Genomic DNA, 17429 nt, shown 5'->3' with positions numbered 1-17429 from the left:
AGGGACCCTCCTGCTGAATGCCTCCATATTGTTGGTTTAGTCTATTGTGATGCTAATGTCAGCCTGAGACCCCTGAGTCATCTATCAGGGATGACAAGGAAGTCAGGCCTATTGTCTGAGCCTGCTACTCCATCCACATAGAGAGAGAGGCTGGCCTCTGGCCCACACTGCATTCTGGGACAAGAAACCCAATGGAAAAGGATCAATGCCACTCTTACTCTGCCTAGACAGGAAAACTGTCTATCCATTTACATTGACAAGCATTCATGTGATCAACACTTACATAGATGTCTGTGTCTGTAGAGGGAGGGTGGGATATATATATATATATACACTGCTCAAAAAAATAAAGGGAACACTTAAACAACACAATGTAACTCCAAGTCAATCACACTTCTGTGAAATCAAACTGTCCACTTAGGAAGCAACACTGATTGACAATACATTTCACATGCTGTTGTGCAAATGGAATAGACAACAGGTGGAAATTATAGGCAATTAGCAAGACACCCCCAATAAAGGAGTGGTTCTGCAGGTGGTGACCACAGACCACTTCTCAGTTCCTATGCTTCCTGGCTGATGTTTTGGTCACTTTTGAATGCTGGCGGTGCTTTCACTCTAGTGGTAGCATGACACGGAGTCTACAACCCACACAAGTGGCTCAGGTAGTGCAGCTCATCCAGGATGGCACATCAATGCGAGCTGTGGCAAGAAGGTTTGCTGTGTCTGTCAGCGTAGTGTCCAGAGCATGGAGGCGCTACCAGGAGACAGGCCAGTACATCAGGAGACGTGGAGGAGGCAGTAGGAAGGCAACAACCCAGCAGCAGGACCGCTACCTCCGCCTTTGTGCAAGGAGGAGCTGGAGGAGCACTGCCAGAGCCCTGCAAAATGACCTCCAGCAGGCCACAAATGTGCATGTGTCTGCTCAAACGGTCAGAAACAGACTCCATGAGGGTGGTATGAGGGCCCGACGTCCACAGGTGGGGGTTGTGCTTACAGCCCAACACCGTGCAGGACGTTTGGCATTTGCCAGAGAACACCAAGATCGGCAAATTCGCCACTGGCGCCCTGTGCTCTTCACAGAGGAAAGCAGGTTCACACTGAGCACATGTGACAGACGTGACAGAGTCTGGAGATGCCGTGGAGAACGTTCTGCTGCCTGCAACATCCTCCAGCATGACCGGTTTGGCGGTGGGTCAGTCATGGTGTGGGGTGGCATTTCCTTGGGGGGCCGCACAGCCCTCCATGTGCTCGCCAGAGGTAGCCTGACTGCCATTAGGTACCGAGATGAGATCCTCAGACCCCTTGTGAGACCATATGCTGGTGCGGTTGGCCCTGGGTTCCTCCTAATGCAAGACAATGCTAGACCTCATGTGGCTGGAGTGTGTCAGCAGTTCCTGCAAGAGGAAGGCATTGATGCCATGGACTGGCCCGCCCGTTCCCCAGACCTGAATCCAATTGAGCACATCTGGGACATCATGTCTCGCTCCATCCACCAACGCCACGTTGCACCACAGACTGTCCAGGAGTTGGCGGATGCTTTAGTCCAGGTCTGGGAGGAGATCCCTCAGGAGACCATCCGCCACCTCATCAGGAGCATGCCCAGGCATTGTAGGGAGGTCATACAGGCACGTGGAGGCCACACACACTACTGAGCCTTATTTTGACTTGTTTTAAGGACATTACATCAAAGTTGGATCAGCCTGTAGTGTGGTTTTCCACTTTAATTTTGAGTGTGACTCCAAATCCAGACCTCCATGGGTTGATAAATTGGATTTCCATTGATTCTTTTTGTGTGATTTTGTTGTCAGCACATTCAACTATGTAAAGAAAAAAGTATTTAATAAGATTATTTCATTCATTCAGATCTAGGATGTATTATTTTAGTGTTCCCTTTATTTTTTTGAGCAGTGTATATATATATATATATATATATATATATATATATATATATATATAGAGAGAGAGCGAGAGAGCGAGAGAGCGAGAGAGCGAGAGAGAGAGAGAGAGAGAGAGACGGAAGGAAGGAAGGAAGGAAGGAAGGAAGGAAGGAAGGAAGGAAGGAAGGAAGGAAGGAAGGAAGGAAGGAAGGAAGGAAGGAAGCACTTTCTCTGGTTTGAGAAAGTCCCCTGTAGTGCTCCTTGACTTACAAATGAATGTTTTGAGACAGGAGAATGTGAAATAGGTACTTTACCCAGTAGTTTCCTACAGCACAAGGTTCTAAATATTGGGTTGAGATAATGACTGAGCAGTGCCGTAACATCTTACAGCGTGTTAAGCTTTCACAAGGCTAATTCAGGTTCAGCCTGGGCGAAATCACATTGGTGGTTCGTTTTGGGCTTTGACAAGTGACACTTGAGAAAATTACATTGTAATGAGAATGAATGATAGATATGTTTGGCGGGGTGTGTGGGCGAGAGGTTGCCCCCTGTGCTGTTCAAGGCGTGTCTCGTGCTCCTACTAAGAGGAGAGAGTTAAAACCACATGAGTGAGCGCACCGCTGGCTGACATGGAGCCAGGCCCAGCACGGTCTCAACATCCATTGACATCATCGCCCACCGCCGGACCAGATGTGACTGTGGTTGTGCCTGCATTAAACAAAAGTGCTGCTACAGGAAATGATCGCCTTTAAAAGGAGGAGGAAAAAAACCTTCAGCAAAGCGTTGTTATTACCACTCAAAGGACGTAACCAAGGCAGTTAAAACTTTTAATACACCATAACTTAAATTAGCCCAATGTTTATCATATGTGGGCATATTGCTCTGGGGTCTTTTCAGATTTAATCATCTTTTCATTGAAATGCCAGTGGAGATGCTTTGTTTACAATGGCCTCTGGGTGCATGATCAATGGCTAATGTATGCACATCAAGCTCACTAATTGACCAGCTCACCCTCTGGAGAAATGTATCTCATCACTGCCATGGGTGAGAACATGTGTGTCTGGGCTGAGTTCAAGTCCTGAAGGGTCAGCTCCATTTTTGAGCAAAATTAAGCTCTCATACCATATATATTTAGTGGATATTATGGCCACATGACCCAGGCTTTTGATCTATCTCATTCCCTTCTTCAGATGAGGCTCTAGCACTGATGTTTAAAATATATATATATATATATGTATATATATATATATATATATATATATATTTTAAACATCAGTATATATATTTAACTAGGCAAATTAGTTAAGAACAAATTCTTATTTACAGTGACGGCCTAGGAACAGTTGGTTAACTGCCTCGTTCAGGGGCAGAATGACAGATTTTTACCTTGTCAGCTCAGGGATTTGATCTAGCAACCTTTTGGTTACTGGCCCAACACTCTAATCACTAGGCTACCTGCCGCCCCCATGTTCTCCTGGCAGGTGACAATAGTCAGGCCACAGCACCACCTGTCTTCCCCCGGTGTCACTCACCACTCATAAGTACTTTAGAATATGGGCTGAAGCAGAAGGACATGTGGCCTACACATGTGGGATGAACTAACTTCAACTCAAACGTCAATATACTGTGTCTCCTGCAAGATTCAGCTTCTCTCCTTTCCATAGAGCAGCTAATGATGGAAGTTTTGTTAGCAGTGATTAGTTTGAATACAGAGACAGTAATGTGATGAGAACGGAAGAGGAGAGAGAGTCAAGACATATAAATGATGCGAAGGGCTTACCCAGAAAAACTTCCAAAAGGACTCATTCAAGGTAGAAAGGAGTTGGAGCGCTCAACAAAAAATGACACAGTGAGGATTTTCGAATTGTTGAGAAAGACTCTATAAAGTTCAGAGGAAATGTTTGCTAAAGAGCGAGTTCAACTCTGAGTAATGCTAATGTTAATCAAAGTAGTGTGATGGAACATTGTCAGAATACGCACAGGGAAAGTGGAGGAGTTGTAAATAAACTGTGAGTCTGTTCTTTTTTGGGGGCAGCAGGCTCCAGCAGCACCAGAGGGGATATGAGTGGGGAGGGGTAGAGGCAGTGTGGGGGCTGGCGGTAGGGGGATGTTGGATGGGGGCTAGGAGCAAGCAGACACAGCAGCTGTGTAAACCCCAACAGTCCAGGGGGATAGAGCGGGGGGTTGGTGGGGGGGGGGGCTTTCCAGCTAGGCCAGTTAACCTCATTGACTACTGCAGTCTCACTGAAAAAACATGGTCTTCTTTTTACAGTTTTAATGGTGGAACGTGTTATGTGCTACAATAACTACATACCTGAGATGTTTCAAACCATGAAAGAAGTGGTGCTGCTGTATGAACCATGACATCTAATAGGCCTAAGCAGCAGGTCATCATCCATCACATGTTGAATTGAAACATTATCCACCTTTAACGTCCGGCAAACATTACCGGAGCATCGGCTCTCGAACCAACAGGCTCCGAGACAGCTTTTACCCCCAAGCTATTAGAATGCTAAATAGCCATAAGACTGCTAAATAGTTCATTAATGGTTACCCGGACTATCTGCACTGACCCTATCTTGCACTGACTCTATATACACACTATATACTCACTCACTCACTCACTCACAGTACACCGACACTCTCACACAAATCCCACAAGCATTCACACACACACACACACACACACACACACACACACACACACACACACACACACACACACACACACACACACACACACACACACACACACACTCTTTTACAGTCATCATGTGCTGCTGCTACTCTGTTCTTTATTTTACTCTTATTATTGTCTATCCTGATGCCTAGTCACTTTACCCTGCCTTCATGTATATATCTACCTCAAATACCTTATTATTATCTATCCTGATGCCTAGTCACTTTACCCTGCCTTCATGTTCATATCTACCTCAAATACCTTATTATTATCTATCCTGATGCCTAGTCACTTTACCCTGCCTTCATGTACATATCTACCTCAAATACCTTATTATTATCTATCCTGATGCCTAGTCACTTTACCCTGCCTTCATGTACATATCTACCTCAAATACCTTATTATTGTCTATCCTGATGCCTAGTCACTTTACCCTGCCTTCATGTACATATCTACCTCAAATACCTTATTATTGTCTATCCTGATGCCTAGTCACTTTACCCTGCCTTCATGTACATATCTACCTCAAATACCTTATTATTGTCTATCCTGATGCCTAGTCACTTTACCCTGCCTTCATGTACATATCTACCTTAAATACCTTATTATTATCTATCCTGATGCCTAGTCACTTTACCCTGCCTTCATGTACATATCTACCTCAAATACCTTATTATTATCTATCCTGATACCTAGTCACTTTACCCTGCCTTCATGTACATATCTACCTCAAATACCTTATTATTGTCTATCCTGATGACTAGTCACTTTACCCTGCCTTCATGTACATATCTACCTCAAATACCTTATTATTGTCTATCCTGATGCCTAGTCACTTTACCCTGCCTTCATGTACATATCTACCTCAAATACCTTATTATTATCTATCCTGATGCTTAGTCACTTTACCCTGCCTTCATGTACATATCTACCTCAAATACCTTATTATTATCTATCCTGATGCTTAGTCACTTTACCCTGCCTTCATGTACATATCTACCTCAAATACCTTATTATTGTCTATCCTGATACCTAATCACTTTACCCTGCCTTCATGTACATATCTACCTCAAATACCTTATTATTGTCTATCCTGATACCTAGTCACTTTACCCTGCCTTCATGTACATATCTACCTTAAATACCTTATTATTATCTATCCTGATGCCTAGTTACTTTACCCTGCCTTCATGTACATATCTACCTCAAATACCTTATTATTATCTATCCTGATACCTAGTCACTTTACCCTGCCTTCATGTACATATCTACCTCAAATACCTTATTATTATCTATCCTGATGCCTAGTCACTTTACCCTGCCTTCATGTACATATCTACCTCATACCTTATTATTATCTATCCTGATGCCTAGTCACTTTACCCTGCCTTCATGTACATATCTACCTCAAATACCTTATTATTGTCTATCCTGATGACTAGTCACTTTACCCTGCCTTCATGTACATATCTACCTCAAATACCTTATTATTATCTATCCTGATGCCTAGTCACTTTACCCTGCCTTCATGTACATATCTACCTCAAATACCTTATTATTATCTATCCTGATACCTAGTCACTTTACCCTGCCTTCATGTACATATCTACCTCAAATACCTTATTATTATCTATCCTGATGCTTAGTCACTTTACCCTGCCTTCATGTACATATCTACCTCAAATACCTTATTATTATCTATCCTGATGTCTAGTCACTTTACCCTGCCTTCATGTACATATCTACCTCAAATACCTTATTATTTTCTATCCTGATGTCTAGTCACTTTACCCTGCCTTCATGTACATATCTACCTCAAATACCTTATTATTGTCTATCCTGATGACTAGTCACTTTACCCTGCCTTCATGTACATATCTACCTCAAATACCTTATTATTATCTATCCTGATACCTAGTCACTTTACCCTGCCTTCATGTACATATCTACCTCAAATACCTTATTATTGTCTATCCTGATGACTAGTCACTTTACCCTGCCTTCATGTACATATCTACCTCATACCTTATTATTATCTATCCTGATGACTAGTCACTTTACCCTGCCTTCATGTTCATATCTACCTCAAATACCTTATTATTATCTATCCTGATGCCTAGTCACTTTACCCTGCCTTCATGTACATATCTACCTCAAATACCTTATTATTATCTATCCTGATGCCTAGTCACTTTACCCTGCCTTCATGTACATATCTACCTCAAATACCTTATTATTGTCTATCCTGATGCCTAGTCACTTTACCCTGCCTTCATGTACATATCTACCTCAAATACCTTATTATTGTCTATCCTGATGCCTAGTCACTTTACCCTGCCTTCATGTACATATCTACCTCAAATACCTTATTATTGTCTATCCTGATGCCTAGTCACTTTACCCTGCCTTCATGTACATATCTACCTTAAATACCTTATTATTATCTATCCTGATGCCTAGTCACTTTACCCTGCCTTCATGTACATATCTACCTCAAATACCTTATTATTATCTATCCTGATACCTAGTCACTTTACCCTGCCTTCATGTACATATCTACCTCAAATACCTTATTATTGTCTATCCTGATGACTAGTCACTTTACCCTGCCTTCATGTACATATCTACCTCAAATACCTTATTATTATCTATCCTGATACCTAGTCACTTTACCCTGCCTTCATGTACATATCTACCTTAAATACCTTATTATTATCTATCCTGATGCCTAGTCACTTTACCCTGCCTTCATGTACATATCTACCTCAAATACCTTATTATTATCTATCCTGATGCCTAGTCACTTTACCCTGCCTTCATGTACATATCTACCTCAAATACCTTATTATTATCTATCCTGATGCCTAGTCACTTTACCCTGCCTTCATGTACATATCTACCTCAAATACCTTATTATTATCTATCCTGATGCCTAGTCACTTTACCCTGCCTTCATGTACATATCTACCTGAAATACCTCATCTGATACTGGTACTCCCTTTATATAGCTCCACAGTGATCTGGTCTGGTACTCCCTGTATATAGCTCCACATTGATCTGGAACTGGTACTCCCTGTATATAGCTCCACATTGTTCTGGTACTGGTACTCCCTGTATATTGCTCCACATTGATCTGGTACTGGTACTCCCTGTATATTGCTCCACATTGATCTGGTACTGGTACTCCCTGTATATAGCTCCACATTGATCTGGTACTGGTACTCCCTGTATATAGCTCCACATTGATCTGGTACTGGTACTCCCTGTATATAGCTCCACATTGATCTGGTACTGGTACTCTCTGTATATAGCTGCACATTGATCTGGTACTGGTAGTCGCTGTATATAGCTCCATTCTTGTGTATTTTATTCCTCTTGTGTTCCATTTTTTTTAATGATTATTTTTAAACTCTGCATCGTTGGGAAGGGCTCGGCTCGTAAGCGAGCATTTCACAGTTAAGTCTACACCCGTTGTATTCAGCTCATGTGACAAATACAATTTGATTTGATTTTTGATTGCAGGGGCAGAAAAAGTGCATTCCTGTGGTCAGGCTTGAGTGGACTGTGACTTTATTCTCTATTACTATTGTAACACACCCAGCAGGATTGGGACCAGGGTGAGGCTGTCCCAGGATCCTCCCAGGGAGGAAGGATGCTAAGGGCCAAATTAGATTTCTGTCTGAATGAAGAATCAGCTGCTGGGGGACAATCCCAGGAAGAGTGGACCAACTGGCTCTTTGTGGTGTGGTGGTTTGAGTGCCATTGATATGGCCCAGGACCTTCAGGGTCATTGAGAGTCAGAGGAGACTCCACAGAGCATGCCTATCAGCATGACTCTACTCTGGGGGTCACACCATAAATATCTAATCCTTTTCCTGCTGCTTTGAGTGACAACAAAACCCCTCCTTCAAGAGTTAACTCCCTCAGTCAACCCCCATCCCCTCGTCATGACTTTCCCCGTTTTTCACCAGTGGTGCACAACTATCCACCCGTCAACCTGAGTGAAAATGAAATCACGTGTCCTTACGCTGGTCCCAACTCCCAAAGATTGAGAGCTTCCCCTCTCAGCAATTCTCTTCCAGCCCTCTGTAACTCAGGCGGATGCCCAGGGCATCATCGGTTACGATGCAGGGTTACTTTTGCCCAGCGGGAAACCTCTGGAGGAGAGATGCAGAGAAGCCAGGCCAACGTAAAAGTCTGGTCCTGCGTTGGGAGAAGGTGTTAGCCAACATGTTGACAGACAGTGGAGTAAAACAGGCTGCTGCAGCATCTTTAGGGGTCGTAATTCATCCCAGTCGTATACCTCACTAAAGAAGATGAACAGCTCACGTCAGCTCAGACTCTTACCTCCCACAGAGTTGAAATAAGCATGTGTGATGAAGCAGAGATGGGAGCCTGATGTTCATGTGGAGGAAAGGGTCTATCTTGATTCACAACAACTTTCAACTCCCAAATGCTATTGGTTCTTACTGTTTAGGGCATATAAATCTGTTGATTCTTATTTGTATTGATTGTACTCATTTGTATGAATGTAATTACTTCTTTCACTTTAGTTAAGTCAAAACGTTCATGGCATCGAAAAGCTTGTTTGATCCAATGGCAATTGTTTCCAATTATGTTATGTGCTTTTAAAAGAAGAAATTAAAAACCCAAAGATTTGCTTGAAACCAACGGTACTTGAAAAGTGTGAATGAAAAGTAAAGAGAGAGGGAGAAAGAAAGTCATGTGGCACTGCTTAGGTTCCGGTGAAATGAAAAGGCCTGACTTATAAATGTTGAACTATTTTTATTTATTTATTTATTTTATTTATTTAACCTTTATTTAACTAGGCAAGTCAGTTAAGAACAAATTCTTATTTACAATGACTGCCTACCCCGGCCAAACCCGGAATTAGAACTCTCAACAGGGGTAACTTCTCTACCGTGCGACTCCAGGCTCTGTGCCACATCTCCCAGAGTAAAACACAAGTGTTGATTAGTTTATGGGAGACACAGTATTGCCCCTTAGAAACTTTTTGTGTAGGGGAAGGGCGGTTGAATAAAGTGGATTCAGAGTGCTGAATGTGGCCAGTTGCTGTTTTAGCAAATGTTGTTTTGCAGTGGAAACACAGGAAAGAAAGCAGGCTTGCCAAGACCCGCTGAGCAGTCTTTTTTCAGCCTGGTGAAGAAAAAAAAGAAAATTCAGCAGTAAGCATTTGTGTGCTTTGATCTAGGAATCAGGCGTCTACGTGAATGCCCTTATTGTCATGTTATGTGTACACAGTGTGTGAATTATTGAAAATAGCGCGGCCCCGAGGTTCATCTGGGAGAGATTACAGCGCAGGAACACTGGGAGGCCCGGGCCGGGATTGAAATCCCCCAGATGCTGTTTATTTTTCCAGGGGAAGGAGACCTGATTCAGTCACCCTGGCCTTGTCTAAATGCTCCGTGTGAGGAGGCGAGATTTGGGTCACGACTCTCGCCACACCCCTCCTCCTGTTGCCTCGCCTACAACAATCCCCAGCCCCCGTCACGCAGCAGAGCAACACCTGTCTGGGTGTGCCAGACACATGGAGCAAGGTGTTGTGCTACACAACATGTGTTTACTTAACTTCTTCAGTTTTTTTTTGTGCGTTGATTTAAATGTGCTATTTTGAAAAGGCACTGGTTAAATCTGCTACATCTTTCAAAAGAAACTGAACATTTGAAATGCTTGTATATAGAGCTAGTAGTGAAACTAGGGGTTAATACATTTGATAAAATAGTGAAAGCAAACATCTTGGCATCCAAACCCCTCTGGCATCCAATAATAAGACTGAGAGAGACAGCCAGAGAGCGGGGGGGGGGGGGGGGGGGGGAGGTGAGAAAGAGAGAGACTCCCTCTCCCTTGACAGGTGTTGTTCATGGCAGTAACTCAAGGGGCAATACCCAGACTGAACGTCCTTTCATCTGGCACACCTGAACAGAGCGCGCTCCCTGGGTTCACAGCAGGTGGAGGCTACTGCCTGGCTGCCTCGGTGTGACATTACACAAACAACAGGCAGCACATACAGCCCCAGCCTAACAACCCAGACCTGCCTGCCTGCCACCTCCACTACACTTGTTCTATACTTCACTTTATTCACCATCCTCATGTGCAGCATCTGCATTAGGCGGTCCATCCACTGCCTTTCACAGGAAATGTTGTAGCTTTTCCATTCTGAGAACACAGTCACTGCTCCGTAGCCAATGTACCGTTGTATATTGATGATGCTAAGTGAAATATCAAGACACGGCCTTTCATTGAGCTGGAGAAAAAAAGCCTGTTTGCTTGTTTAAAGGACGTGTTGCATTACATAGGAGGGAGAAGTAGGTCCATGGCATTGGTTGCCTTCAGCTGGACACATAATTAGAGTGGCTCCTTACCTATAATTTGCGTAATAGTTTTGGGGTGGCGGTATGTTATTACCATATGAAAAGGCTAAGCAGGGGTCATTGTGCATCGCTGCAGCAATTAGAGGCGAGCTGAGGGCAGAAGAATGTTTGGAGCTGCCATTAATTGGAAATCACTACAAAGCCCATGCTTTAATTATCATTTAGTGAGAACAGCACTGCTTAAATTAATATATTTCCATTGCCATTATTTACAGTAACAGTATGAATGTCTGGATCAGTTTCCTTTCATAGCGTGAGGCTTTGAAGAGAATGGAATTCAATTAGATGAATTTGAAAGGCTGTATGCTTGTTGTAAGGCTTTCGCATGCTAATGCAACATGCCGCTTTTACATTTAAATGGGATTTTTGTTTGTTTGTTTGTCGAGATGTATATAGTGAGATGTAAATGTCTGATGATTATGCAGTATGATGCATATTTGACTATTGTGTGCTTCATTTGTGTCATTGTAAATTGGAAGGACACATGAAGTCCAGGATCTCAATGATGGCTTATTTTGTGGTAACCTTTCTCTCTCTCCTTGCTGTGTGCTTTCTGCAGGTCGGAATGAGCTGATAGCCCGATACATCAAGCTTCGGACTGGAAAGACGAGGACGAGGAAGCAGGTAAGAGGGGAGTGGAAATGTTTGCATGGCATGTTAAAACTGAAGAAGGCCATCACACCTGAATGTGCCTGCTGCCTGTGTCTCTGCTGGAGAGAACACAGGACACACACACTCACACACACTCACACACACTCACACAGTTGCATGGAGCTTTGCTGCATGCTTAGTCTGATGGGAGGCTGTCTTACCAGACCCTGGATGTGTTCAGTCTTCTTACAGTTATCCTGCATGAGAGGATGCTTCTTCAAAAGCTCTCTCTCACACACACCACACACACACACACACACACACACTGACTTGGACACCCTCACATTACAGTAACGCAACTATAACACACTCGTTCCGTCTGGCAGAGTGTTATAAGATGGACACATTATTCAATATTTGTTGTAAAAAATGGATTTGGTGTTTTAAAATAATCACAACAGAAACTGGATTAGGACATAGATGATAGGACATTGATCAATAACAACATTATTTTTGTCTGTTATACGTTTCCAGTTGATGTGAGCAACAGACTGTAGATATAAATAGATGTTACCCATAAGCTCCCATAATATCAGTTGGTGGGAAGGTGTCTGACCATGAGGTCCATCAGTCTGGTTGAGCAGGAAGTCATGCTTATGGCCACTGGCTCGTATGTCCATGATAAACACCCCTGTGTCCAGACTGACACTCTATAGCTGGGTGGGAATTGATCAGCCAGCTAGAGAAAGGTCATGTGTGCTATTTCTCTGTAATTCACTCTCTCAATGGGGAATCACACAAGATAGAAGGTTGTTTGCCTGCTGTAATATCATTTATGATACAACCAAAAAACACAAATATTTGATATTTAATTATTGAAGTGTTGAGATGTTAAGAAATCAGTCTCAATCAGAAATCATGGTAATTTATTTGAGTTAATTAACATAATTTGAAATATTATGATTACTTCCACATTCACTGTTCTAACTAAAGAGCCCTGTTCTGTATGAGACTAGAGAAAACAATATCAGGACATAGGTTGATTAAAATAAGGAATGTCAGCTTGAATTGTAAATGTAATCTTATTTTGGCGAGGTGGAATGGAGTACTTCACACTTCCCCATCACCCTGCTTCCCCTATTAACAGACATGCTTTTAGGCATTGATCATTCCCCGGGGTGAACTGCCTCAACAGCCACTTGTGTGTGATTGGCCTGATTAAGACCGAAAGCAGAGGAAGGAAATCCCCCTCAGACCAAGCGTTCGTCCCTCCCCCCGTCAGAAATACAGACTGACCACACATTATCTTACTATAGCCAACCACTTACATACTGAATATTTTATACAAAAGCATGACATATTTCCAAGTCTGTGTGAATGTTGAAAGCAGCATGGGCCCCTGAAACACCTTATCCGGCTCCCTTATGAATACAAGACTGTCCGATTCTCATTCAGTACACAGTCGATCACATCTGCGCCCTGTTAATGTGTGCTAAAGAGGCCTGCATCCTTCTTAATCAGCTCACTTAAGTGACAACAACAGGCAACACAATGCTTTGTGGCTGTGAGCTTGGTGTGTGGCTTGGAGATGCTTCTATTATCCTATTGGGCAGCTCAAATCCCCCTGAAGTGTTCTCAACAAAGAGATGTGTAATCCTTTTTGTATTTTTGGTGTTCTTGTTTTTTTCTCTCTTCTTTTGTTTAAAAAATGGAGGTGTCTAGTCACATACAGGTCTTAGCAAGAAAGAAAGTTCGAGAAATCTCAGCTGCCATCAAGGTACGTCTGGCTTTGCCCAGTTGCAGGGGGGCTTTTCATCGCCATGGTTACAGGCTGTTCCTTTGTTTTCCTCCCTTCCCCTACCCCGCAGGTGTCTAGTCACATTCAGGTTCTTGCCAGAAGGAAATCTCGTGAGTTTCATTCCAAGCTAAAGGTATGCGCTTTTCTGCTTTTGGGCTTGTGGTTGCTGTGCGTCGTCTTACTTCCTGTTTCCCGTGGTGACAGAGTGAATGCCTGATGCTCTGATTCCCGTAGCCTAGATCCCCTGCTTATGATTAGAATTCATAATATAACTCTCTCTCTCTCTGACACACACACGCACGCACACACACACACACACACACACACACACACACACACACACACACACACACACACACACACACACACACACACACACACACACACACACACACACACACACACACACACACACACACCTCCATAAGTGTTTTATTTCTATTTTATTTATTGTCATTGAACAATAATTGCATTTGCTTTGAAAACAATTGTAAGGATCTGTTTAAATACTTTAGGTTTTAGAATAATATTTTAGGTTTGTGAAAATATAAGATATAGTTATTACTAGTGTCCATAATGCAAGTAGATATAATGTAATGTATTAGATTTAGATATAATGTGAATGAGAAATTCAATATTCTCATGAGAGCAAGGCTTGCTAAATATTCTAAATCTGTTCCACAGAGCTGAGTGGAGACTCTCAAAAAGAGCTTAAAGAATTTCAAATTTTTTCTGTAATTTTGCCAAGAAAAATATGTTAATGTTAGCCCAGACATCCGAAAGGCAAAGTCAGCATTTTCTACAGTTAAATGAAAATGAGCCCAACCGCGTTGGATCCTTATAAAACCCTCAAAGCAAATGGCGCTCATAGTTTGTAGACTTTGTTGCTCCTTTCTTTCTGTTTGGCATGACAATGTGAACCCAGAATCAGAGGTTGGTACTGGTGTTATCTGTACTGTATGTGGGAAAGCATGTTGGCAAGATGCATTGGCTGTTGGTGAGTAGCTGAGAGCTGGAGTTCAGAGGTCATCAGCAGAAGTCTGTTTACATGTCATAAGCAGACACACTGTCAGCCACTGATGTGCTGCATGTTAAAAGGGTTTATGTTCACAGACTAAGGGTGGTCTATGAAAAAACCTTTTCCTCTTTTTTGTTGTTGCTGTTTTAACCTAATCATCTTCCCCTGTCAATGCTGAGTTAAGACCATGAGGAAGCAGCATCTCACCTGCCCTCTCTGCTGTTGTGCCAACCCTCCATATTGATAACTCATGGCTATCACATTGACATTGCTATCAGTTGCCTTCTTTTCTCTGTGTACATGTGTAGCTGTCCTATTACATTCTTCTTATGTGACTCATTTTTACCAATGTGTTGAAAATCATGTGCTAGCACCAAATATACCCTTTCAAAAATGTCTTGTGAAAAGACATATATTGTGAAAGGTGTAATCTTGTAATAAATGTACCTGTAATTCAAAACATTTTTTACAGGGGTCATTTGGCAATGTATGTGTGTTTAAGGACCTTAAAGTTTTGCCAGATTTCTTTCTCTCTCGTCTTTATGAAGGGACTACATCTTTTGACTTTCACACTTTTCCCCAGTTCCCAGTGTTCAGATGGATTAATGACCCCTCATTAGTGTGTGTGTGTGTGTGTGTGTGTGTGTGTGTGTGTGTGTGTGTGTGTGTGTGTGTGTGTGTGTGTGTGTGTGTGTGTGTGTGTGTGTGTGTGTGTGTGTGTGTGTGTGTGGTGTGTGTGTGTGTGTGAGAGTGAGTGAGTATCAGCCAGCTGTGAATGCCTGGTCTTTCAGGCACAGTGCGGCTGTCTGAGTTAAAACAGCCATCTTTTGTACGGGTCTCTGTCTACTCTCATCTAAAGCAAATTAGAGATCAGCAGCAAAGAGAAAGGCACGCGTCCCTCTCCATTTTACAGGGAACATTGCTGTATATCTGCTCTGTCTCTTTTCTTATCTGAGACATGTTGAGTGAAATGACAGTCATTATGATGCCATTCTTTGTGCTACTTCTCTCAAACCATAGCTGACCATAGTGATCAAATCCTCAGACATTCCAAGTCCACCACATTCTCCAAAATGTCCCACCCCACATTATTATTATCCAAATTTCAGTGTGACAGCAGTGCTAGTTGATTAATGAGTCTGAGGTTCCTGTACTGATACATTGTTTCAGTGTAATGTTTTGACAGAGGACATGGCATGAATACTTCAAAGTGCAGTTTGATTTGAATACACATTTGAATATTTTATACCATTTAACAATGGCATTTTTCAGTCAGGGTTTTCTTACATTTTTGTTATGACCAAAGGATATCATGTCCTAAAAGATGATTCAATAGAATTCATATCATTTTACAGGCATTATTATAATCAAATCTGATTAACTGAAATCTGATTGTTTGAATGAAATCATACGACTTTCACCTACATTGTCAAATTGATTGAAGTGATTTCTAGAAATGCTCTTTGTTATCAAGGTATTGTGTGTTGGATCATTGAAATCAAAATTCTGATTGTTAAAACATAAATTGTTACATCTTGCTAATGCAGGATTGTTGTCCAGAGGGATTGTAAAATTACAATAAAACCTTGTTTGTTTGCATTCAGGTTACAAGCATGGTAAGTATCAATGATCTGTCCAAGCTCCTGGCTCTGCTCTTGCCAGACCTGTCAGCTGGTTGAGTATCTTTGCTTCTGCTATAGTACCATAGCTGCTGCTGCAGTCCAGTGACTGTCTAGTCTGTGGGCCTCTGTCATAGCTTCACACCACTCCACCTACAGATACTGTACATCTCTTGCCAGCATGCTCGCCTTCAGCTTCTGCATGTGTTCTCATGGGGATCCTAGTTCTGTAGGGATGGCTCAGAAGTCATACTGTAAACTGCTCTACTTGTGTTGGGATAAGAAACTACATTTCTGTTTGTTTGTGCTGCTGTGTTAACACACAGTAGAAACGGAATGCCATATATAGGGTTTAGCTAGATGGTATACAGCAGACAACTGAGTGGAACTGATGCTAGTGGGTATTTCTCCACCGTTCCCTCAGCCACTAACTCCCTAACTCACTACTCCACTACTATCAATGAATTAACCTTTCTTGATATCAACATTAAATTAAATGTGATTACATTTTTTCTGATACACAAAGGCTGAGAGTAGTCCTCATGTACTGTATTGAGCTGAAGCCTTTCTCATAACGAGAAGAGTGGGGGGACGTGGTGAGAGGAGCCATGAAAGGAACTCTTAACCAAAGCTTTCGTCCTTCGGACTTTCTTTAGTCATTCTCTTTGTATGGCTAACTGTTCTGTCAGGCAGACAAATCCAGCCTTGACATAAGAACTATTGAATTATGTTATATTCAAGGAATAGCGAAGAAAGTAGTTATTATTACTCACTCTATTACCTATTCTATATGGTAGGAAGTGTGTTAGAGATAGATTAGTCAACAAGGAAACGTGCTTTTATTAAGTGCATACCCACACGTACCATTTTATACAGGAATTCAGTTTTCACCTTACTCTGTGGCACATTTCTTTGAAACAATCCACTTCAATAATGGCTGCCGCAATATGTTTGCTTTTAACGTGCATGCTGTCCGTCATTGTTGGAGGCGAGTGTGTGTGCTTGTGTGTTTAGAAGCGTGGCTGTTGTTATCACTGTTCTATGTCCCCCATCTTGCCCTCTGTGAGTGCTAAGCCTTTTGTGACTGCTGTTGAAGGATCAGACCGTGAAGGACAAAGCCCTCCAAAGCATGGCCTCCATGTCATCGGCTCAGATTGTCTCTGCCACCGCCATCCACAACAAGCTGGGCCTGCCAGGCATCCCGCGCCCAGCCTTCCCCGGAGCGGCAGGGGTAAGAGGCCCGTCGGCAACCCACTATCAGTCCACTCAGACCAACACACCACAGAGGGCACCCACCAGGCCCCCTGCTCCCCAGCCAACACAGCTGACATCCCATCCAAATCACATTATACACACCAGGGCTTTATGGAAACTGACCACATCTGATAAGCACAAAATCAAAACGAATGCTAGTCGAGATAACTACATGTATTAGTTGTGCTGCTTGGAAG

At 42.6% G+C, this 17429-nt stretch overlaps 1 protein-coding gene across 11 annotated transcripts in view; it reads left to right on the top strand.

Annotated features, from left to right (window-relative positions):
* The window catches only part of tead1b (TEA domain family member 1b), a 69044-nt gene that overhangs the window by 43533 nt on the left and 8082 nt on the right, over positions 1–17429 (top strand). For 5 of the 11 annotated variants that reach the window (XM_014175315.3, XM_014175316.3, XM_045708885.2 and 2 more), the window contains 5 exons: positions 11512–11576; positions 13258–13320; positions 13412–13474; positions 15964–15975; positions 17075–17209. In XM_014175315.3, the coding sequence (XP_014030790.1) occupies positions 11512–11576; positions 13258–13320; positions 13412–13474; positions 15964–15975; positions 17075–17209 (338 nt within the window). Of the gene's footprint in view, positions 1–11511; positions 11577–13257; positions 13475–15963; positions 15976–17074; positions 17210–17429 lie in introns of all 11 variants that reach the window. The other 6 variants (XM_014175319.3, XM_014175321.3, XM_014175320.3 and 3 more) reach the window with 5 other exon arrangements.

Source organism: Salmo salar, chromosome 26, assembly GCF_965601325.2.
Source record: "Salmo salar chromosome 26, fSalSal1, whole genome shotgun sequence".
Taxonomy (NCBI): domain Eukaryota; kingdom Metazoa; phylum Chordata; class Actinopteri; order Salmoniformes; family Salmonidae; genus Salmo; species Salmo salar.
Note: the sequence above shows the minus strand (reverse complement) of the source record. Positions and strands in the feature narration are given on the sequence as shown.